Source organism: Sarcophilus harrisii, chromosome 4 (genome assembly GCF_902635505.1).
Source record: "Sarcophilus harrisii chromosome 4, mSarHar1.11, whole genome shotgun sequence".
Taxonomy (NCBI): domain Eukaryota; kingdom Metazoa; phylum Chordata; class Mammalia; order Dasyuromorphia; family Dasyuridae; genus Sarcophilus; species Sarcophilus harrisii.
Genome location: NC_045429.1, coordinates 392,582,990 through 392,608,187, shown reverse-complemented (window position 1 = coordinate 392,608,187; position 25,198 = coordinate 392,582,990). Strand labels below are relative to the sequence as shown.

General features: G+C 37.7%; 1 protein-coding gene across 1 annotated transcript; it reads left to right on the top strand.

Moving 5' to 3' along the window:
- Window positions 1–298: 298 nt before the first annotated feature.
- C4H1orf115 (chromosome 4 C1orf115 homolog) lies at window positions 299–25,198 on the top strand. The gene is made up of 2 exons (XM_031967087.1): window positions 299–751; window positions 22,322–25,198. The coding sequence occupies exons 1-2, from the start codon at window positions 428–430 to the stop codon at window positions 22,439–22,441; spliced, it is 444 nt and encodes a 147-aa protein (XP_031822947.1). The 5' UTR covers window positions 299–427; the 3' UTR covers window positions 22,442–25,198.

Here is a 25,198-nt window from a genome sequence, read left to right as displayed (position 1 = left end):
TCTGGAAGTCCTCGTCTACATCTTTGATATGAGGCAATATAGCATAGTGGAGAGAATTCTTAGAAATCACAGGATTTGAGTAAGAACAACAATAATAATGTGACCTGAGCAAGTCATTCTGCTCCTAAGGATAATATTTGCACTTCCTACTACAGTTTTAAGGAAAGTGTTTTGTTGGGTTTCACTCTAATCTCTAAGGATGGATTAGTAAAGGGAGCTTTAGTAGTATTAAGAGCTAGCAATACTGGCTCTTGTTACCAGGGGGCGCCAGGAAACCTCTTCTGCCCCTGGCCTGCGCTTCTCTTCTGCCCCTCCGTCCCGTCCAGTGCGGTCACGGGGCCGAGAGTCCGGGAGAGGGCTGGGAGCAAAAGTCCTCTCCTCTCCTCTCCTCTGCTGTCCGCCGCGGTTCAGCAGCTCCGTTGGCAGCATGACGGTGGGCGCCAAGCTCCGAGGGAAGGGGGACGGCAGATACCGTCGTCGGTTCCCGAGGTGGGAGCAAGAGGAGGAGGAGGAGGCTTGTATCTTGCAGCACCTGCACTTAGAGGAAGAGGAGGAAGGAGAGGAGACTGAGGGGCAAGAAGAAAAGCCGCAGCGCTCTGGGATCCGGGGTGAGGCGAAGGGGGATAAAGCACCCCATTCCAAGAAAGTTCACTTTGCCTTTCTCCCGGAGAGATACGAAACCTTGGAGGAGCAGACAACCGGAGAAAAGCCCAAAAAGAAATATCGGAAGAAGCTCAAGAAGTATGGCAAGGTACTGTGTAAAGGGAAGTGCGGGAGGGGAAGACAGCGATCAGAATTGCCCATATTCCGATGTCCCTGCTGCTGGTGAGGAAAGGGACAACTCTGTCTGCTGTTGTCCTCCGACAGCTGAGATGCTGGAGAAGGGGCGCTCCTTGTCTTGTCGGACAGCTGAGACGCTGGAGAAGGGGCGCTCCTTGTCTTGTCGGACAGCTGAGACGCTGGAGAAGGGGCGCTCCTTGTCCGACAGCTGAGACGCCGGAGAAAGGGCGCTCCTTGTCTTGTCGGACAGTTGAGATGCTGGAGAAGGGGCGCTCCTTGTCTTGTCCGTCAGCTGAGACGACGGAGAAGGGGCGCTCCTTGTCTTGTCGGAAAGCTGAGATGCGCCGCTCCTTGTCTTGTTCAATAGCTGAGATGCTGAAGAAGGGGCGTTCCTTGTCTTATCCGACAGCTGAGATGCTGAAGAAGGGACGCTTCTGGTCCAACAGTTGAGATGCTGGAGTAGGGGCGCTCCTTGTCTTGTCTGAGAGCTTAGATGCTGGAGAAGGGGCGCTTCCTGGCTTCAGAACTCCAGCACTAAGGGTCTTCCCTCAGCATCCTTTGCACTACTTCCTCCATCTCCTTTTTGCACTTGAGGTGCGTTTACACAAATCTCCCTGACACAAACCTTGTTCAGGGGCTGAGAGCTGGGTGAAAGGTGGCAGGGGCCCTTACACAGTCTAAAGTTGGCCCTCTCAAGTTGGTCCTCTCGGCTTCTGATACTCGTATTGTGGACACAGGATCACTGAAAAACAAATCAATACTCTAGGTTCCCGAACCACCCAACCTAGTCCCTGTTTGGGAAAGAACACTTGGGGAAAACTATTAGATCATCTTATATAACAAAATAAGAGCCCAATAAATGCATGTTGTTTTACTGCCTGGCTTATTTGAGGAGTAAGATCCGCAAATTTTAGGCTGGGTCATATAGCTCCAGTATCTTCCTTGTATAAAGGAGTAAACTGAGGCATAGGATGATGGAGTAACTTAATCAGCATTTCACAGAGAATTAGTGGCAGAGTAATGAGTAAAACTCAGTTATCTGCTTTTTCCATTACAAAAATGTTCCTTGGTTTTCTCTGGGTCAGAGGGATTTCTACAATAGGAAAGACTTCTTCTTGATACCTTTCTATTTTCTCTAGGGTTCTAGAGCAATTATAATGGAGATACTGCAGGATTTTGAGTTTGTATTTCAGTTTTGGTACTTCAGAACTAGTAAATTCATTTAATCTCTTGTGCCTCAGTTATCTCATCTGTGAAACAGAAATAATGCCTTCATTATTTCAAAAGATTGTCTTTGGGAAAACAAAAGCTCTCAAATGCTATATATTGTGAATTATTATGAAGCCCATCCCACTGTTCCCTCCCCCTCCCCCTATTTGTTTATCTGTTCTAAACTATGCAGTTTGTATGCTCATCCTTTGATGATTACTACTTCGAAGAGGATAACAATCTATTGTCCTCTAGTTTTACTCAGAACCTCAGTAATCTTGAGTGGGAAGCATGAGGTAGTAGATTGTTACATAGTGTTTCTGAGAAGTAGTAGATTGACTAGACTCAAAGCTCTTCCTTTCCCTGCCACCATTCCCTATTTAGATCCCTTTGCTCTCCATCACACTCTAGTCTTCCAGTTCAGCTTTTCAAATTTCCTTCTATTTTTAGCAAACTATCCTTCATATAATTTTTTAAAACATTTATGTTTTTTATCACAATGGAATGGAAGCATCTTAGGACTGGAATTATTTGGTGGTTTAACCAGCCCTGTACAAATTAGGTGTTTAATAAATGCTTATTGAAGTGAAACAAAATTTGCATAAAAAACAAAATTTGGCCTACAATGTGTTAAAAAAAATTTTTTTAAAGCAGTAATTCTGTCAAACTGTTTAGAAGAGGGACAAGAATAGTCTGATACATGATGATGGTGTTTCATTTTTTTTAGTCATGTCCAACTCTTTGTGGCCCTATCTTGGCAAAGATATGAGTGTGGTTTGCCATATCCTTCTCCACCTCATTTTACAGATGAGGAAACTGAGGCAATCAGGATAGGGATGCTCTCACCACAAAAACTGATCCTCAGATATAGTCTTTCAAGCTGCCTAGGATTATAGGGTCATAAAACTCTAGAGCTAAAAGGGACTTCAAAGACCATCTAGTTCAATACCTTTCTTTAAAAGATGAAAAAACTGGGGAAGCTAGGTTATCCCTGGAGTCAGGAAGACCAAAGTTCAAATTCAGCCTCAGATATTTTTACTGTAGCTGTGTGATTCTGGGCAAGTTATTCAACCCCAATTGGAAACATGAAAGCTCTCTAACTCCAGAGGAATTTCAGGAAATCTAACCCCTATTTCTTCTAGATTCCTGAAGTGCTACCTTCTGCAAGAAATGTTAATCTTAGTGCCTTCCTTTTGAGAGTATGTTCATTTCATCCGATACTTAATCTTTTTTATATATAGTTGTTTCGCATGTTGCTCCCTCATTAGTTTGTGGAGAGTAGCTGCAGGTTTTTTTGTTTGTTTATTTGATTGATTTTGTCTTTCTTTATATTTCCAGCAGCATGACTCTTGGTACATAGTAGGTATTTAAGAAATATTTGTTGACTTGATTGACCAGACTATAGCAAAGCTTATATTCTATTAGAATAGCTTTGGAGAACACAATGCCAACCTCCACCGCATTATGAAGCTTCAGAAGCTTTGGAGATACCATTTCCTCTTCCATTATTTAAACTTCCTTCCATTATTTAAAGATATTTCCAGGAGCAGCGAATTCAACACAATATTGTACTTGCCAACTCTCCTAGTCCTTCTTCCAACTGGTTATTTCAGTGCTGAATGTTTTGTGACCAGCAGGAAAGGTATGTTTGCTTTAGATTGGGGGATGGAGAACGAAGATCAGAGAGGAAGAAGTTTTAAGGTCTGTGGGGGGAAGGGCAGCAAGAGAAAAGCCTAGTAGGTTTCATGATGTTTCATGTCTAACAATCAGGAATCAAGATTTTACCCTGTCGGTGCTGCAACTTCACATATGCCAATCTTTGTAGTTTCTAATTCCTTGCTATTGTGGGTGTGCTGCTCAGTCCCTCTGAGCCTCAGTAGAGAGTCTTCTAAGGAGTTTCTTCCCAGGTAAAGATAGTGTTTATTGATTTTTATGGATCCATTGCACTCAAAAGAGTAAAGTTATCTTGATATTAGGGCTTAGACTAAGGTAGGGATTTCCAACTTGTTCTGAGTTGGTATCTTAAGTTAAAAAAAGAAAAGTGATAATCAAAACAGCCAATTCTGTCTCCTCCAGCCTTCCTATTATTACATACTATTCATTTTAAAATGAAATGAAATTAAAATTAATGTTTAATTAAATTATTATTTTTTCTTTTTCTTAACAATTCTCCTGAATTGGGAAAAATTAAATCTATCCTAGAGAGGTAAAAAGACTTAGAACTGGGAATTCATTCAAGATGGGATTGGAGTAGGGTAGAGAAAGGGAGCAAGTATTTGTTAAGCCCCCATTATATGTCAGGCTGGGCCACTGGTCACTGGAAGAAAGAGAGGTTGATGACCTTGCACCACTCTGTTTCACTTAAATCCAATTCACTTGAAAGTCAAGATACTGAGTCCTCAGGCACTGTACTAAGAACTTTACAGATATCATCTCATTTGATCACAATATTCAAGATCATAGATTTAGAGCTGGAAGGGTCTTTAAAGGTCATCTAATCCCACCCTCTCAATTTATAGAGGAGGTGGAACTTGAGCTAAGGTCACAAAGATTACAAATAGTGGTGCTGTGATGGTACTGCTAAGATTCATATTTATATAATGTAGTGGATAGAGAGTTTGCCTTTAAGCTTGGGTTGAAGTTCTTCTTGACATCTACTGAGTTATAATCCTGGGCAAAGTCCCAGGGTTCTCAGGCAATTCTTTAAGACTCTTAAGTGGCATAAGGAGTTTCCCCATCTAGAAGTTCCCTATGAAATCATAGGTCCAATTATTATTTCAAAAGATTACAGCCCCAGAATCATAAAGTTGGTCATTACAGTAACAACTGATAATGATGAGGCAGAAATGAAATGGAGCAGGAGATAGAGAATCTAGGAAAACTGGTGCTAAAATCCAACCTCAGACACTTATTTTCTGTGTCATCCTGAACAAGTCACTTCTGTTTTCCTTGGTTTACTTAACTGTAAAATAGGAATAATAATATCTATTCTTAGGATTGTTATAGGATCAAATGGGATCACTTTTGTAAAGTGCCTGCCTGGCATTTAATAAATTCTTCTTGCTTTCCCCTTCTCTTTTGAGATATAGTGCTTTGAAGTTTACGAAGTACTTCGGCTGAGATTCTATCATTTGCCTTTGGCCACACAGAAAAAGAGGCTCATTCAGAATTGGAACTCAGTTCTTCTTGACTCCAAGTATAAATTAGATAAGTATGTTAGATAGTATCTCTTTCAGGAAACTGAGGATTAAGGAAGTTTAGTGATCTCTGTCCAATGTCTTGAAGCTTCTTGTTTGGCAGTGAACTTGTGGACCCTGCTGTCCATAGGGTTATCCTGGCAAAGGTACTGGAGTTGTTGAAGTCATTGGAGTTCAATCAGATTCTCAGTGTACCAGGATATCAAAATGATGGATTATGGGATGACACCCCCAAAGTATATTGAGGTTACAGGACAGTGTCATGGATTGTCTCAAAAGAATTTGTAGGCTCAGACTTCCTCCAAATTAAGGGGCAAAGATTTTATTAAATTAATAACAGCAGGTTAAATCCATAAGGGTTTTTTTTTTGTTTGTTTGTTTGTTTTTTTTTTTAAGCGAGGAAAGGGGTTTTTAGCAATAAACTAAGGACCTAATACTCCACTGGGGGAAGAGGACTTTAAGGTGGACAACAAGTGGAGAGATGGCTGGTTAATCCTAAAAAGGATTTAGCATCCCAAAAAAAGTTAGCTAGGGAATTACAATAGGGTAATCTTTTATAGGGGAAGGGGAAATATAACCTGGAGGTTTGACAATTTAACTTTCTGTTTGTATATTGTAACTCCGGAGTTATAATGGTTTTGCTAATGCAAAGAATTCAATTAAAAATTCTATGCATAGTCTCCACCTGAGGTGGGGCTATAATAAAAGTCCACTTAAAGAACAAAAAGCCTATTAAAAATTTAAAAAGATCTATTTATAAACATCTTATTTGTGCTTCTCATCATTTGCTTCAGGTTTTAGCTAGGCTTCTCTGCCAGATGCCCACCTACCTACCCAGGACCTCATTAGAGTGATTTGTCATTCCCTTTTTAGGTAGTAAATAAATGTCTGAGGTTTTTTTTTTTTGTACTCAGGTCTTTGTTACTCCAGGTCTAACAATCTATCTACTGAGCCACCTAGTTTCTTCCATGAAGCTAATAAACAATAAATAAAACAGAACTTGATCCCAGGTCTTCTACTACAATGCCTCCTTTCTGTCTGCTAGACTACTTTCAATGACTATCGTGGTAAGCTGGGTTTTTTAAAAATCACCTTTTAGTGATTAAGAATTCTCATTCTTTCTTTGAGCCAAATCCAATGAGATTAAGGTTCAAACAATGCTTATTCCCCTTCCTTCTTTCCCTCAACTGTAATGTCTTTTTTTGCCTCTTCATGTGATGTAATTTTCAGAGGTTTGATCTAGTATTGATTCTGAGGGAAACAAGGAAGAGCTCAAGGACCTCTCTACTCTTTACTCTCTGTCATCTTGGCTTTGCTCCACTCTTGTTGGCTTATACAAGTGTGATAATAAAACAGTGAATATGAATAAGCCTCTCCACCTTCCCTGGAGAAGAAAGGGTGTTCACCTTTTCAAATAGGATAAAGATCATGTCTTTCACATATAGTGACATAGTTTCCCTTTTTTAAAATTACTTTGTACATATAGAATCTTGCTTTCACTTTGAGTAGATAGATTGAGTACCTGTTAAATATGTACTATATACCAGGCACTATGAAGCACTATATAAAAGGCAAAACACCCCTCACAATCTCCCTTCTAGGCATTTACATTCCAGTGGGAGAAACCAACACATAAAAGGGAGATGGAAAGGGGAGTGTTGGTGAAGAGGGGTAAAACTTACAAGGTGGAAGCATCTTTAAGGTAAGAAGGTTCTTCTCAATGTGGAGGTAGAAGAGGCTGGTGTGCCAGGAGCAGAGCTAGTTAAAAAGTGGAGTATTTAATAGGAGCATCACAGTCAATATCTAATTCATCTAATCCATGTTGCTTTTAGCAACATCATTTCAGCTTTTGGTACAAGTGATGTGGATGAGGTAGAAAATTATGTGGTTTGTAGGCACCAGATGTTGAGACTGATGTAGGCACTAAATGTTGGGGTTTGGTCACATGAAGAATTCATAATAACCGTTCTTTTTGGCAAAGGGTAGTTTTATTTAGGAGAAGAGGTTACAGACAAAATGAAGAGTTACAATAAGCATTAGAAGTGGTAAATATGAAAGAGAATTGGGAGAGCACATAGCAAGGAAAGGGATTTTTAATGATTAACAATAGCAAAAAATGATGTGGGGTTCACAATTTTCCAACAGAAAGGAAACAACTCCATGAGGTTGGAGTATGCCCTTAGCTGGCAGCACCCTAAAGGAATTAGTTAGCTGTAAGAAGATACCATAAGGCAAGGTGGGGTTTGAGAGGAGAGATACCATGTGACACAGGGGAGAGATATAGTGCCATAGCAGACTGCCCCAAAGGGGTTCAGCAAAGATGGCATGGGCCATAGGCGGATTTATAGGGGAAATTTAACTACAGGGACATGACTGGGATTTCTGATGGGACACAGCAAGGTAGGGTCACCACTGGGGGAAGGAAACCTCCACAGAGAGTAGGACCATGAAGCTGCCAACTGCACTCAGGACCTCATCACAGCCATGTTAGCTCCTAGTTGTTACATGGTATATGTCCACATAGAGTATCATTACCCTTACCTACAGATGCTCTTAAGAGTATTTTTCTTCTTCTCTTTTGTACCTTTGAACCTTCACAAGATATCTTGGGATTTACTAACCAGATTTTTTTCTTAAGGACTATGCCTTAAACCAAAACCAATCTGATTCTAATTGGCCACCAATGGGTCCTAGGCTAAGTCCCATATGGTCATTGTTTGGGTCCAGAATGATTCAGATTGAATGTAAACAGCAATCATTCCTGCTTTGACCAGGAACCCCCAGAGTCTTCCCCTCCCAGATTCATTCTTTTATTTATTTCGAATTTTTTTTGACCAGGTGAAAATGGAGATTCTTTGCCTCAATTACTCTCTAGTCTCAATCACCAAATGGGTCAAACTGAACATCAAACTCCAACTCATAAGGTGGAAGACCTTAGCTTAAAAAGGCCAAGGTCTCCCATTTTAGGGCCATCTCAAGTTGTCTTGATTTATATCTGGCTACTGGAGCCAGATGGCTCTGGAGGAGAAAGTGCACAGCCTTTCCTCACTTAAATCCAACTCACTTGCATTTCATGGTATCACCTCCCAGATGTCATGATCCTCTTTGAGAATAAAGGGCAAACAACAGCAACAACAACCTTCCATTGTCGAAGGCAATTTGATTAAACTTACCAATTTGGAAGGATAGGAGTGGGTCATAGATTCAGAGAACAGATATTGAGATTTAGAAATAATCTTAGGGGTCATTTAGTCCAGCCACCTCACTTTACAGATAAAAAAAAACTGAGATTCAATGAAGTTGCATGATTTGCCTAAGATTATACAGGTAATCCGTGACAGAACTTCCAGGAAAATTCAGATCCTCAGATTCCAAATCCAGCAGTTTTTCCAATATGTCACACTCCCATGTAGAGGTTGCTTTTGCATAATAATATTGAGACTATAAATGTGAAGTATTCTAATTGCTCTAAAATTTTGTTTTTATATCATTTGAGTCAAACTGGTGAAGGGAAATTCACTAGAAAAGAGCTTGGCTTCTAAGAACAATTCACTAAAACATAGCAAGGTAGGATAATAGCTTTTTTTTTTTTATCAATCAGATTTTCAATTTATGTCTAAGTCTCTTCCTGCTACTATGTAAAGAAAACAATTGTTGTAGTATATGAGGTTTGGTGTGAAAAATCTTTGAGAGTATGACAATTCAGAATAAATGACTAAGTCCTTGCAACATCTTTCTGAGTTATTGTTGCCTCATTCTCCATATCCCATTCATTCTACTCTATGCTACAATAATGAAAAATGCTACAAAAATGAAAAATTAAAGTCAATAATTACTTATTAAGTGTTGACTCTGTTACAAACATTGCAAGACTGGGAATACAAAAAAGAAAAAAGAAATGAAAAGAGAGTGGACTTTAATTTCATAAATACTTATTAAATGCCTACTGTGTGCAAAGTACCAGACAAATAAAATGTATCCCCTTCCCTAAGAACCACAAATTTTACTGGGAAGTGGGATGAGTGTTATTGTTTTTGTTGTTGCTCAGTCGTGTTTTTGTCTGCTACTCTTTGTGATCTTGGAATTTTCTTGACAAAGATATTAGAGTGGTTTGCCATTCCTTTCCCCAGCTCATTTTACAGATGAGGAAACTGAGACAAATAGAATTAAATGACTGGACCATGTTCACACAGTTAGTAAGTTTCTGAAGCCAGATTTGAATTCAGGAAATTCAAATGTAACTCTATCCATTGGGCCATTTATATACCCCTAAATGTCTACTGGAGGGGACAAACAGCTAAGTAAATAAGTTGATATAAGATCAACTGAGATGCTGAAAATTGCCCTCAGCTAGCCAAAAGGGGGATCAGAAAAGGTTTATATTGGGAGGTGTCTCAAGAAAACCGTGAAAAAAGTCTCTAAGAAGAAGGTACATAAGGAGGATTTTTTTTTTTTGGCAAGAAGAATTATTGCTTAATTTTTTAAAAAGTGGGAGAATGTATTCATAGTTGAAACATTTTAACCAATGAGACTTTTATTCCATCCTCTTATATTTCCCATGAGAGTGCTCTTGTTCCACAATCTCAAATGGCAGCAAATTCTGGAATCAGGAAGACTTGAGTTAAAATTCCAATCTCACACTTGCTAGCCACCTAATAGCAACTACCTTCTAGAGTTTTTTGTGAAGACCAAATGACATAAGAAATAGCTGCAAAACAGGTGTTATCGAAAACAGGAGAGATGATTTAAGAATCATTGCTGTCTCTGAAAACCAGAATAAAACAAAAAACCTGGATACCAAGGTTTGAGAAAGTTGCCTAGAACTACTAGAATGAGGGAACAAATTGAAAATAGACAAAATCTAAACATTACCATCTGAGAGAAGCACTAAATTATATGTTCACTAAATTCCAGAGCTTCCAGATCAAAAAAAAAAAAATTACTACAGGCAGTTAGACCTAGTAGAGTTTACGTACCAAGGATCTCCAGTCAGTCAGTATTATACAAGATTATGCAATAAACATTATAAAAAGAAATGAAATATGATGTGCTAAAAAGAAAATTAAAGCCAAATTACAATCAAGAATTACTTATTTTTAAAAGTTAAGCATCATCATGTTATAGAATATCATTGTTCTAAGAAATGACCAGCAGGATGAATAGAGAGAGGTTTGGAGAGACTTATATGAACTGATGCTAAGTGAAATGAGCAGAACCAGGAGATCATTATACACTTCAACAACAATACTATATGAGGATGTATTCTGATGGAAGTGGATATCTTTGACAAAGAGAAGATCCAATTCAGTTCAATTGATCAATGATGGACAGATCAGCTATACCCAGAAAAAGAACACTAGGAAATGAATGTGAACTACTTTCATTTTTGTTTCTCTTCCCAGGTTATTTTTACCTTCTGAATCTGATTTTTCTTGTGCAACAAGAGAACTGTACAAATATGTACACATATATTGTACATGTTTAATATGTTTAACATGTATGAGACTGCCTGCCATCTGGGGAGGGGATGTAGGGAGGGAAAGGAAAAGTTGGAACAGAAGTGAGTGCAAGGGACAATGTTGAAAAATTACCCATGCATATGTTCTGTCATTAAAAAGCTATAATAAAAAAAAAAGTTAAGCATCATCTTCATCATAGTATTTACGTAATGTTTAAAAATTTTTATAGCACATTAAATACATTGTCACATTTTATTCTCACAACAACTCTGGGAGGTAAGTGCTATTATTATTATTTTTTTTATTTTACAGAATAGAAAACTGAGTTTAAGTGACTTGTCTAGGGTCACACAACTAGTGAATGTCTGAGGTCAGATTTGAAAAATCTCTTTATATATTTGTTTTTTCACATATCAGGGTATTAGATTATACAATTTATAATTTCTTTGGAGTTCATTTTCTTTATCAGTAAAACAAGGGGTTTGGATTAAATAACTTCTAGTGCTTCTTCTAGCTCTAACTCCCATGGTATTTTTGACAAATTCTCTCTTTTTTCGCTGAAGCCAGGATTAAATGATTATTATAGTGACATTTAATTATATATTATATATAAATATTATAGTGACATTTATATAATGCTTTAAGGTTCACAAAGCCCTTTATATATTTAATTTGTTTAATTATCACAACCCTCTGAGATTAATATTCTCCCCATTTTATAGATGAGATAGGAGGTCCATGCTCTTGCCCATGGTTATATAGCAAATCATCTTTGTAAGCAAAACCTGAACTAGAGCTTCCCAGACTCTGACTTCAGAGCTCTGTCTCTTATACCACACTGCCTCTATGGGAGCTGACTTCTCTAAGTGTTAGTCAATCTCAATTTGACCCATTATGGGAATGAATTTAAAATGTAAAATTTTCCTTATGTCACCAGCTCATCGGGGTTCCTCAGAAAAAGGCTTTGTATAATAATGAATTTGAGAAGCATTTATCACGTTCTTACTATGTACAATGTTTTGTGCACTGTATTACAAAGAAAAAAGAGGAGATGATCCGTGTTCTTTAGAAAATCACATTCTAATGGAGGAGATAAGACATATAATTGGTTTTAGTTGGAAATCAAATAGAAAGGTCCCATCATTCTTAGGATGTAGCCACAAAGAAGAAGGTAATGCTTCTTTATGATTGTTATCATCAGCATCAAACTTTATATCATAATTATACAGGGTCTCCCAGAAGTCTTAGTATTATTTTAAACTTTAATACTTTAAAATCTCAGTAAGAATTTTCAAGCACCCTAAATACCTAATTATATATTGCATTTCCACAGCTGCTGCTCAGTAGTCATGTTGAATGTCATAGATCATAGAAGCCCAATGTGGAAAATGGGTTTCATTTTCTATCTGCTTTTTAATAATATCCAGTTTAAGATAAAAAAAGAAAGTCAAGAGTCACAAGCATAAAACAGAAAATTTTTCCTCAGCTGTTCTTTTGAAAACCATAAGTTTACAACCGATGGGTTTGGGAAAGCCATGATATAAAGTAGAGATATCCAGATTTTAATTAAATAAAGCAATTAAGTGAAAGGAGAACATGAGCAAATCAGAGCTTCTGAGTAGCTTTGATGAAGTAGTAAGACTGCTAGACTTGCAGCCAAAAGATTGAGGATCTTGTCCAGATTTCACTGATTATTAATTATATGACATCAGGCAATTTTGAATCTCAGATTTTTCATTGGTAAAATTTAGACCACTTGGTAGGCAGCATAACTATGGAGATTCTACCCATATGACCCTGAGCAAGTCATAACCTCTCTGACCCCAAATTTCCTCCTCTGTAAGGGAAGAAGGGAGTGGTCCCTGACCAATTGTTAAATCCTTTCCAACTATAAATAAATCTTTGGTTCTATGAAATACCTTATAGGATTAAAATCAAGTCTTTCTCATTTTGTGTATTTTGGGGTTAGTAGTAGTGCAGAATTTTTAACACTCTTGTTTAAAACTGTTTTTCCTTTTGAAATAGAATGGGGAAAATCCCACCACAAAAGGGAATATCTTTTTATTTATCAACTATTTATCAACTAACAAGAAACAGAAATTACTTTCTTTTTCTCTCTGACTCTTCCTTTTGTACTCAGATTGCCCCCAGGCTGAGGAAGATCCTGATTGTCTCCATCCTAATGGCTCTATTGGTAGCGTCCCTCCTTTAACACAGGTTTTCTCCCCAGCTATGGGGAAGAAGAGACTGTGGATTTCTTAGACTTTAATTTCTGTAATTCCATTAAAATGGAAATCAGTGTGGCAGAGTGTTAAGGGACAGGTCAATTCTCCGAGAGCCTCCACAGTGTGGATCATAGCATCTGAAGGAGTTGCAGGGCAGAATTTGTGATACAAGTGTTGGGAACTGGGAATGAGATAAATTGAAGGCAGAGGGAAGAGGAGAGATGTCAGACAACTTGATGGCCTCTCGGTCAGATATGTCAGAGAAGTCAGAGAACACCAACTACCTCTCAGTCTTCTTATATCATCCTCTCACAAGAGGAGGTCCATTCTGGGTTGGATCCCCAGCAGTCACTGTTGGGTGGCTCCTGTGTATTCCATCATATGGTGTCTGAACATGGGGCAAGAATTATAAGAAGAACCAGGGCCGTTCATGAGAAAGATCCTTGCAGAGTTAAGGAAGACGAGCCCCAGTAAGACTTTTTAGTCGGGGTAATTAAATGGGCTAACACACCAAAGGGCTGAGCCAGGAGACTGATGCGAGACTTAAATGCCTGTTCTGACCACAGTTCTCTTCTCCGTTCAAAAGTTTGCCTTAATCAACACCTGTTACAACCATCCAGAAGTGAGAGTGCTGCTTGCATTGCTCAGTGTGTGGGCCATAGTGTGGGGGGAACATAACAGCAAAAAAACAGGGAATTGTTAAGGGACAGGTCAGTTCTCCGAGAGCCTCTACAGCTGTGGATCATAATATCTGAAGGAGTTGCAGGGCAGTCTTTGCTGACATAGTGTTTCGGACTGGAAATGAGAATGGAGGCAGAGGAAAGAGGAGAGAGGTCAGAGAACAGCAACTGCCTCTCAGTCTCCTCTTACACGAGATCCATTCTGGGTTGGATCTTCAGCAGTCAGGTGGCTCCTGAGTATTCCAACAGCTCCTGTGTATTCCAACAACAGAGGAAAGGGCAGTTGAAATTAATTACCATTTCTGAGAAGTCAAGATCTGCAGCCCCAGAAAGAAAAGCAAATTTCAATTAACCCCCCACTCCCCTCCATAGCCAAAGCCTCCTCACTGGACCTTAGTAACGGAACACAACGAATCAGGAAAAACTCGGAAAAAAAAAAAAAAACCCAATAACAACAACAACAACAACAAAAAAAAAAAACAACCAAAAACAAAACCCAACAACTCAAAAATTTAAAAAAAGAATCTGGAGGAAACTAACAGATTATTCCCCCCTCCCCCCTTCTAAATGGGATTGTTCTCTTAATAATCCTTGTCTTTTATACCGTAAAAACATGGCATTCATTTGTTTTGGTAGCTGGAAGATATTTGATTTCTTGGTGGATTTTAAAATTTTTAAACCAGTTGCAGATTCTCCCTGGTAACCTAGGAGTCCAAATTCAGGCTCATCCTGTCCTTTTCTCATGGATTCCTCCCTCATGGCTGCTGAATCATGTACTGACTTAGAACTTAATTCGGAAGGAACATCTCTACCATCCATATTATAGCTGAAAGAAATCCTTATATAACATTCTATTAAAAAAGAATTTTATTTTTCCACAATTACATACATAGTTTTTAACATTCTTTTTTTTTTAATTTTGAATTCTAAGTTTTCTTTCTCCCTTTTCCTAAGATAAGCAATCTAATACATTATAACATCCTTTCATAAGAAAAAAAAAAAATACCGGGCCTTTTTTTTTTCTTCCCAAGGCAATTTGAAGTCATTTTTGTGGAGATAAGTTTTTTCTTGCCTCTTCTTTTCTCATAATGCCAGAGCTGGTTTTCAAATTGTATCTGGTAGAGAGGGGCTCCATGTCCTGCTGTATTCACTGTGGGGGTCAGGGCCCCCATCTTTCTGTTGCAATATTTCACCATGCTACCATAGAACATATCTTTTCATTTATGTGACGCCCATTCTGGGCCCTTAAGTCAAGTTTTTGACCATTTGTACTAGGAAACTCCATTCTAATCATTCCTTGTTTGGAGAGAATTTCCTCTTATTTGTCTGATAATTTCTCTCTGAGGTCATTAACAAGAATGTGTTTCACCTCCTCACTCTCCCCCAAAATTAGTTGTCAGCCTTGCCTACTTCTCTCCTATTTTGCTCCCAAGTCATATATAAACCCTGGAAATCAATAATGGTAAGAAAGAATTTCTCTCATTTTCTCTCCCAAAATTGAAAAATTGTCTTCTCTGGGGGATATGGAGATAAACTTTGGAAGATGGATGCTCTACATGTCTTTATTCCATGTATCTCAAAGCTATGCTTTGATAATAAATGAGTTATTTTTTTCCCCTTCCAAGATTGATTGTTTTAAAATTTAAGCTTTTTATTTATAAAACATATGCATGAGTAATTTTTTCAACACTGACCCTTTCAAAACCTTTTGTTCCAAAATTTTCCCCTCTTCCCCCTCCCCCTGCCCCCACCTCCTTCCCTAGCTGACAGGTAGTTCAATACATGTTAAATATGTTAAAGTACAAGTTAAATCATATATATATATATATATATATATATATATATATATATATATATATATATGTACACACACACACACACATATTTATACACTTGTCTTGTTGCACAAGAAAAATCAGAAGAAAGAAAAAGAAAAACTGAGGGAAAAAAATGCAAGCAAATAAAATCAGAGAATAAGAATGCTATGTTGTGGTCCATACTTAGTTTCCACAGGCCTCTCTCTGGGTGTAGATGGCTCTTCATCACTGAACAAGTGGAATTTGTCTGAATCATCTCATTGTTGAAGAGAGCTACATCCATCAGAATTGATCATTGTATAATCTTCTTGTTGCCACATACAATGATCTCCTGGTTCTGCTCATTTCACTTGGCATCAGTTCATGTAAATCTCTCCAAGCCTCTTTGAAATCATCCTGCTGGTTGTTTCTTACAGAACAATAATATAAACGAGTTATTTTAATGATATTTCTGGCTGTGGCAAAGATGAAATGATAATTTCTCCATATGAGATAATTTAAGAATATAGATGACATAAATGTCACAAAACAAAATTTAAGGAAAGATGTATAAGCCATCTTTGATTTTAATGGCTCAACAATAAAAAAGATTTCTCATTGCTTTTCTTTATTTTGAACAATTATTCTGTTGCTTCACAAGTAAAATGTCTCCTCTGCAAGAGCATTCCACAAATATTGTTCTCCATACCATTCTCTTCCTCCACCTGACCACTGCTTAATGTTGTCATTCAGTTATATCAGTCATGTCTGACTCTTTGTGATCCCATTTGGGTCAAGAAGTAGAGGACAGTTGTCAGTAAGTAGTCTCTTTAAGGCACTCAAAAGGCATTATGGAGTAATAGAAAGATCAGATCAACTGAGTTTAAATACTAGTTCAGCTGCCAACTACTTAAGGGATCTTGGAAAATCATTTCCCTTCCTTAAGCCTTGGTTTCTTCATCTGGAGAATAACTCTCTGAGGTTTCTTCCAGATCTTCATGTTATGGTTTCTTAGAATAGTTGAAGACAAGATCAGAAAATATGAGAGAGAGTAGCCATTGAGGTATATGGTTTCAAACAAGGGTATTAGTTATCTAAGATGTATGCTTAAAGTTTCTTGGAATGTGGCATTTGTTGGTTCTTATAATGAAATATAGTAAATTCCCTTTAAGAGATTCTCCATTTCTGAAAAATTGGTAGGAAGAAGGAAAAGAAGGGGAAGTGGATCATAGAATTGAAATCTTTGAGATGATGCATTTTTTAGCATCTACTTTTATAGAGAGTAAACCCCTAGAAGAAGTGATTTTCCCAAGATCACTTAGATAGCAAATAAAGCAATAGAGTTAAGATTCTAACCCAAATATTTTTATTCCAAATCTTTAGACTTCAGTTTTTCACTAGACATCATGCTGGATAGTAAGACAAACATTGGATTCTTATCGAGAAGACCTGGATTGTAGTCTCAATTTCATGGTTAATCGTTTCATCAGCTGAAAATAACTTTTAGATCAATAAAGTTTTGCATTCATTTAAGCTTCTTTGAGCAGAGATACATGTGTGCATGTGCACACATATACAAAACATGATCCAGTGAAGAGATATTTCTTTCACCTACAGGGAAGGATAAGAAGGGGGTTTGTGTGCAGAAAAGTCTAAATTCCTTGCCAGTGAAAAGTGAAGTCAAGAACCTTTAGGATAGAGTTGCTATGAGAATATCTTCTGGTCTTAGTTTTTTCATCTGCAAAATGGAAGTGTCTAGGGAGTGCTGGACACTTTTCTTGAAGGAGTGATGACTGAATGAAGTGCTTTGGATTCTGAGTTGCATAGCTAAAAGTTGGGGGGAGAGAAAGATGGAAGGAGAGAAGGAGAATTCCTAATATGAATCAGAAGCGTGACATTATAGATTAGTTGAGATGATAGAAAAAGATAATGATAAATGTTGGAGGGGATGTGGGATAACTGGGACACTAATACATTGTTGGTGAAGTTGTGAACTGATCCAGTCATTCTGGAGAGCAATTTGAAACTATGCCCAAAGGGCTAGCAAACTATGCATACTATTTAATCCATCAGTGTCTCTACTGGGTCTGGATCCCAAAGAGAGCATAAAAAAGGCAAAAGGACCCACATGTGAAAAAAATTGTAGTAGCCCTCTTTGTAATGGCAAGGAACTGGAAAGTGAGTGGATGTCCATCAGTTGGGAAATGGCTGAGTGAATTATGGTATATGAATGTTATGGAATATTATTGTTCTGTAAGAAACAATCAGGATGATTTCAGAAAGGCCTGGGGAGACTTACATGAACTGATGCTGAGGGAAGTGAGTAGAACCAGGAAAACATTGTACACAGCAACAATAAGATTATACGATGATCAATTCTGATGGATGTGGCTCTTTTCAACAATGAGATGATTCAGGCCAGTTCCAATAGACTTATGATGGAGAGAACTATCTGCACCTAAAAAGAGTATTATGGGGACTGAATGTGGATCATAACATAGTATTTTCACTTTTTTGTTGTTTTTGCTTGCTTTTTGTTTCCTTTCTCATTTCCCCCCCTTTTTGATCTGATTTTTCTTATGCAGCACGATAAATGTGGATATATGCATAGAACTGCACATGTTAAACCTATATTGGATTATTTGTTGTCTAGGGGAGGGGTGGGGGAAGAGAGGGAGAAAAATTTGGAACACAAAGTTTTGCAAGGATGAATATTGAAAACTATCTTTGCATGTATTTTGAAAATAAAAAGTTATTATTGGGGGAAAAAAAGGAAGTGTGAGACTTCTTTTCACAATCTTTGAGCATCCCAACATTTCCTAGCTTCTTTAAAGTGCAGAGAGAATTATGGAATTCCAGCAAAAATGATTACCCTGAACCTGTTTTATTAGTTTTCCTGTGTGGATGTCATTATTTCCTGACATTGATTGGCTAAGATGGCAGGAAAAAATAATGATGATTGTTGGAGGGGATGCGGGAAAACTGGGACATTGATGCATTGTTGGTGGAGTTGTAAACGAATCCAACCATTCTGGAGAGTAGTTTGGAACTATGCTCAAAAAGTTATCAAACTGTGTACCCTTTGATCCAGCAGTGTTACTACTGGGCTTATATCCCAAAGAGATCATAAAGAAGGGAAAGGGACCTGTATGTGCACGAATGTTTGTGGCAGCCCTCTTTGTAGTGGCTAGAAACTGGAAACTGAGTGGATGCCTATTGGTTGGAGAATGGCTGAATTAAATTGTGGTATAAGAATATTATGGAATATTATTGTTCTGTAAGAAATGACCAACAGGATGATTTCAGAAAGGCCTGGAGAGACTTACACGAACTGATGCTGAGTGAAATGAGCAGGACCAGGAGATCATTATATACTTCAACAACAATACTATAAAATGACCAGTTCTGATGGACCTGGCCATCCTCAGCAATGAGATCAACCAAATCATTTCCAATGGAGCAGTAATGAACTGAACCAGCTACGCCCAGAGAAAGAACTCTGGGAGATGACTAAAAACCATTACATTGAATTCCCAATACCTATATTTATGCCCACTTACATTTTTGATTTCCTTCACAAGCTAATTGTACAATATTTCAGAGTCTGATTCTTTTTGTACAGCAAAATAACGGTTTGGTCATGTATACTTATTGTGTATCTAATTTATATTTTAATATATATATATTTAACATCTACTGGTCATCCTGCCATCTGGGGTAGGGGGTGGGGGGTAAGAGGTGAAAAATTGGAACAAGAGGTTTGGCAATTGTTAACGCTGTAAAGTTACCCATACATATAACCTGTAAATAAAAGGCTATTAAATAAAAATAAATAAATAAATATTTCCTGACATTTTCTAGCTGTGTGACCCTGGGAAAGTTGCTTAACTTTGCCTCAGTTTCCCCATCTGTAAAATTAAAAAAAACAAACTGGAGAACGAAAAGACAAACCACTCCAGTAATTTTGCCAAGAAAATCCCACATGGGATCACAAAGGGTTGAACATGATTAACAACAACAAATGTGTAGGTCTAATGGAATGTATATCTGGGACTGGGGGATTATGAGATTCCAACGAGATAATGGATATAAAACACACTGCAGACTTTAAAGTGCTATTGAAAGACCAATTATTCTTGTTATACTTATTATTATCTTTAGCCTTCAGCCCTTAGGCTAGCATCTTGGTGTTGATTTCCTTCTGGGAGCCTTCTACTGACTTCCTGCAGAGCTCAAGCAGTGTTTATAGAGAAGTACTGGGGTGTGCTAGGAAATGTTTAACAAGGCAGGGAGGGAATGCGCTCACACACTTTTAGGTTTTAATTTGCATTACTATCACTTTCCTAGGTCTAGACAATCAACAAAACAATTGGGCAAGCCCGGATTTGTAGTATTTGCTGATTTCTAAGGTGTAAATAAATGCTCACAATGAAGATTTAACAATTAACTCTGACAAACAGCAGGTTTCAACTGGCTTCAGCATACCTCTGTCTGGGATTGAGCTATGTCTAGAGTTCATAAAGAAGAAAAGAATGAGATATATTGGATTACTTTTGGAAAATGCAAAGTACTTTTATTGACCCCAAGCTTCCATAATAGCAAAGGCTCATTTTTTTTTTTTCAATTCAAACATTTTATCTTCAATGAGATGTATAACATCAATGCCTAGAAAAATGCCTGGCCCATAATAAATTCTTAATAAATGCTTGTTAGTTATTAGACTAAGCAACTGAGATAAAAAGGCAAAGAGAAAATTGCATGGTGAATGTGAGTTTACTATAATATATAACTAGGGAGGAACTACGAAGAAAAAACAGGAATAAAAGATGTCATCAAAAACTTATGACAGAAAGAGAAGGACTGGCAAACTAGAATGAAGGATGAAATGTTTGTAGTGCTTCATTGGTATCATCTTAGTATTGTGGGAAACTGATAAAGCCCCTCTGACACATTGGGTGGATACCAATGGGGAACTTTTGGGAGGACATGGATGAAAATCACACAGGATGGATTGGAGGTGTAGATTGTGAGGTGTATTATTAGAGGCAATTTGGGAATTAATGAGATCACAAATTAATTTCAATTTATGGGAGACAGACAGAGAGATACAGACACAGAGACATAAAGAGACAGAGAGACAAAGGCAGAAGAAGGAAGACAGCGAGGGTGAGAGAGAGAGAGAGAGAGAGAGAGAGAGAGAGAGAGAGAGAGAGAGAGAGAGAGAGACTAATATTCTAATATTTATACCAGCACTTTATGGTTAAAACAGAGCTTCATAATGATTATAAGTATCGTTACTCCCATTTTATAGATGTAGAGAATGAAGCTCAGAGGTCAAGGAACTAACCTAGTATCAGGCAGTCAGGGAACATTAACTAGTTCATTCCTGTTCCAAGTCCACTAATATCTAACTTAATGTAGCTCTCTTAAATAACACTACTAATTCTTCTGGGATTGATTTTTTTTTTTAAAATAAAAGAATAAGGAACAGTGAAAAAAATCATTCTCCAGTCACTCATGAAGAATTTGAATACTGTTTGTTGTTATTGTTGTTTAGTTATGCCTGATTCTTTGTAATTCCATTTGGGGTTTTCTTGGCAGAGATACATGAATGGTTTATCTTTCCCTTCTCCAGCTCATTTTATGAATGAGGAAATCGAGGCAAAGAGAGTTAAAATAACTTGCCCAGGTTCACACAGCTAATAAGTGTCTGAGGCTGCATTTGAACCTAGGTCCTCCCAACTCCAGGGTTGGCAAGCTATCCACACTGTCACCATTTAAAAACTGACTGATAGACTGGCAGGGAAAGATAATGCGGAATGTTGGAAGGAATGTGGGAAAACAGGGACATTAATACATTGTTGGTGGAATTGTGAATACATCCAGCCATTCTGGAAAGCGATTTGGAACTATGCTCAAAAAGTTATCAAACTGTGCATACCCTTTGATCCAGCAGTGTTTCTTTTTTTTTTTTTTCATAGTTTTATTTTATTTTATTTTATTTAATAGCCTTTTATTTACAGGTTATATGTATGGGTAACTTTACAGCATTAACAATTGCCAAACCTCTTGTTCCAATTTTTCACCTCTTACCCCCCACCCCCTCCCCTAGATAGCAGGATGACCAGTAGATGTTAAATATATTAAAATATAAATTAGATACACAATAAGTATACATGACCAAAACGCTATTTTGATCCAGCAGTGTTTCTACTGGGATTATATCCCAAAGAGATTTTAAAGAAGGGAAAGGGGCCTGTATGTGCAAGAATGTTTGTGGCAGCCCTGTTTGTAGTGGCCGGAAACTGGAAACTGAGTGGATGCCCATCAAATGGAGAGTGGCTGAGTAAGTTATGGTATATGAAGGTTATGGAATATTATTGTTCTATAAGAAATGACCAGCAGGATGATTTCGGAAAGGCCTAGAGAGACCTACATGAATTGATGCTGAGTGAAATGAACAGAACCAGGAGCTCATTATACACTTCAACAACATACTATATGATGATTAATTCTGATGGACGTGGCCCTCTTCAACAATGAGATGAACTTTCCAAATCAGTTCCAATAGAGCAGCAATGAACCGAACCAGCTACACCCAGACAAAGAACTCTGAGAGACTAAGAACCATTACATTGAATTACCAATCCCTATATTTTTGCCCGCCTGCATTTTTGATTTCTTCACAGGCTAATTGTACAATATTTCAGAGTGCGATTCTTTTTGTACAGGAATATAATGGCTTGGACATGTATACTTATTTTGTATTTAATTTATACTTTAATATATTTAACATGTATTGGTCATTCTGCCATCTAGGGGAGGGGGTGGGGGGAAGGAGGGGAAAAATTGGAACAAAAGATTTGGCAATTGTCAATGCTGTAAAATTACCCATGCATATAACTTGTAAATAAAAAGCTATTAAAAATTAAAAAAAAATAGAAACTGACAATTTTTCTCTTTCTCTAAAAACAGAATGTTGGGAAAGCGATCACCAAAGGATGCCGGTACTTTGTCATTGGTTTGCAAGGATTTGCCACGGCTTACGCCTCACCCTTTGCAGCATCAGCCACCATTCTTTCCTTGGTTCGCTAACAGAAGTCACCGAGGCTACCCAAAGACTGCTGTCCGGAACACGATGAACATCATTGACTTTGACTTAGAAACTACTTGTGACTAGAGAGGGGAAAAAACCCAACTCTTTCTTTTCTTTTTAATTCCCTCCCCCCTATTTTTTTTATGGAGATTGAGGCGAGCTGTTAATGAATCAGTTCCTTCACTCCTTCATCTTTAGAGTGTTCTGCCATCACATTTATTGTTCTGATTCTATTCAATTTTGAATTGAATATTGTTCTGTTCTACTGAGTCCTGGTCAAAGGGGAGCATATACAATGAAGTTTAGGGCCAAAAGGATGAAGTAAGATTTCTCTCAGATGACATTTTCAGTTAAAGAAAAATTAGTTTGCTAATCTTGTGTTTGAGGCTCAGCTGTCTGAAGGAGAGCCATGTAAAAGGTTGAATGCATTCGGATGGACATAGTGGAAGGGGAATGTTCAATGACTTAAGATGGGAAGAAATTTTAACTAGAGAATTGACCATTTGGTGATCCTTTCCCAGGGTAAATCTTGAATGATTTATAACTTTTACAGAACTCCCAGAATCCTGTTGTCCCAGAAGTTTCCTAAGCAATGCTTCCCCACAGGTGTCCTCATTGAGAGGACAAGATTTCTTTTGTCCTTTAATTTTGTTCTGTTGCTGAAATCTTAGTTATTGTGTGTGTGTGTGGGGGGGGGGAATGGAGGGAACAATGAATTCTGAAGAATGAGATAAATTGAAAGCAGCTATGATGAATTTGAGATGATTATTTAAATTTAAGAAACACCTGTGATAGACTAAGCTTATATCTTTGGCTTGAAAGGGGTATTTCCTCTGGAGAAACGAGCAAAAGTGAGATCAGAACAAAGCCTGGAGACGTTAGGAAAGTCACTTGTTTGATGAGCTCCTTGTTTAAGGCCAGCCAGTTTAAAACTGGCCAGGTCTCATTAGGAACATCTCTGTTTGTCATCTGATTATTGCAGATAAAATGTCTACAGGAGGTGCTGAATTTCCGTTTAGAATTTTCCTACTTATTCTACTGGAAATCTGTTGTTATTATTCTCCTTTGAAGGTAGAAGAGTATAAGTGAAAGACTGAGATGGTTTGGGTTGGGAACAGGTTGGGGTTGGATATGGATAAGACAGTTAAAACAGGGGATTCAGGCTTTCCATTCTTGAAATGGGTGAATTGAAAGTAAAAAGAAAGTAGAGGGGGTAGGGTGGGAGAGAGAGACAGAGAGAGACAGAGACAGAGACAGAGAGAGACAGAGAGAAAGAAAAGAAGAAAGGGAGGAAGAAGGGAGCAAAGGAAAGGAAAGAAGAAAGTGAGAGATAATAGAGAAGGAAAAGAAAGTAACCAGATCGATGGAATAGAGAAGTTAGAAATAAAGTTTGGTTTTATTATTAGTCACCAGGATTTAGAATCCTTGAAGTAGCAGAGAAGTTATATTACTAGTTAGTACTGAAAAAAAACCCCAAAAAACAAAACACCCATCCCCCACCCCAACCTGAATTTTATATACTCATAAATACATTCAAAGTTAGTACTTAAAGAACTGCGACTTTATTTTAGCTTAATTTTATCTTTGTAACCATCTTGGTATGGAACACTATTTGATTTGCTAAGGGCCTCACATCTACTCAGGAACAGTCTATTGATAGCAATAGGACTAAAAACACCAGAATGTTACAAAATAATTAAAAAAAAAAAGTCATCTATATACGGATGGGTCTATTGAACACCAGATGGAACCCTAAACTTTCAGGTTTTTCTGAATTCTAGTTTAATGAGAGGAAAAGAAGACAATGAGGAAGGAAAGGCTTGAAGGGGAGCTTGACTGCAGCATGGCTAGATTTTTCAAAGTCTGAAGCATTAATATTATTATATTTATGTTTAAGACTTGCTTGGCCTGAATACCCATGCTGCAACATGAAACCAACATCGAAGATATTGCTCAATGGTCAAGTTTTAGTCAAACTAATGAAAGGAAACTAGTATGGGTTATAATTTTTCATATCAATAAGATAGAGAATTCCTGTCAGTCTTATTTCTTTCCAAACTCATCTCTTTTCCCTTTTTTTGATCTGTCAATAAAATTAGGTTTAGAGATATAGATCAATCAATAATTTTGAGGTTTTACTATATGCAGAATAAAGTCAGAAGAAGGGACCGTTGGGAGGAGGAACAAGGTTATGTGTGGTGGTCATTCACTGGTGTAAAGTAACTATTTTGTGGACAATTGTCACCTTCAAGTTGACAAAGTCTTCTGATAGGAGACCAAATAGAATGGCTTATTCCTTGGGTGCACGAAGGTGCCTGTAGTGTTTTCCCTTTCTCTGATTTTTTTTGGGTGAAACGATTCCTAACAAAAAATGTATGAAGAAAGATCAGGCATGATCTGGCCCTGGCAAATGTAAAAACTGGTTAAGAATTAACTCAAATTTTAAAAGTCAAACTAACCCCGTTTTTGTCCTCATGACTAAGTTCATTTTGAAAGAAGATAAATTCCTGCAATTCTTGCTCCGCATTAATTACAATGATGTTTTTGAGGCCAAAGAACTGATGTTTTTCCTTCCCTCATTTTCACTGGGATTAGTAAATCAAGTTATTGATGGCAACATGATTGGGGTAACCCCCCTTTTCTGTTTTTCTTCAATCACTTCTGGAAGTTTTTCTCTTGCTTTTTCATGGAATAAACAAGGAAATTTATTTCTTTTTATGATCCCGCAATGTAAATAAAAGTTTGGATTTGTTTAA

What these genes read in the sequence shown, in the direction of transcription:
- C4H1orf115 (XM_031967087.1), top strand. Translation starts at nt 428, where the DNA reads ATGACGGTGGGCGCCAAGCTCCGAGGGAAGGGGGACGGCAGATACCGT. An exon ending in AGCTCAAGAAGTATGGCAAG is followed by an intron (nt 752 to 22,321) that starts GTACTGTGTAAA and finishes CTCTAAAAACAG; the next exon opens with AATGTTGGGAAAGCGATCAC.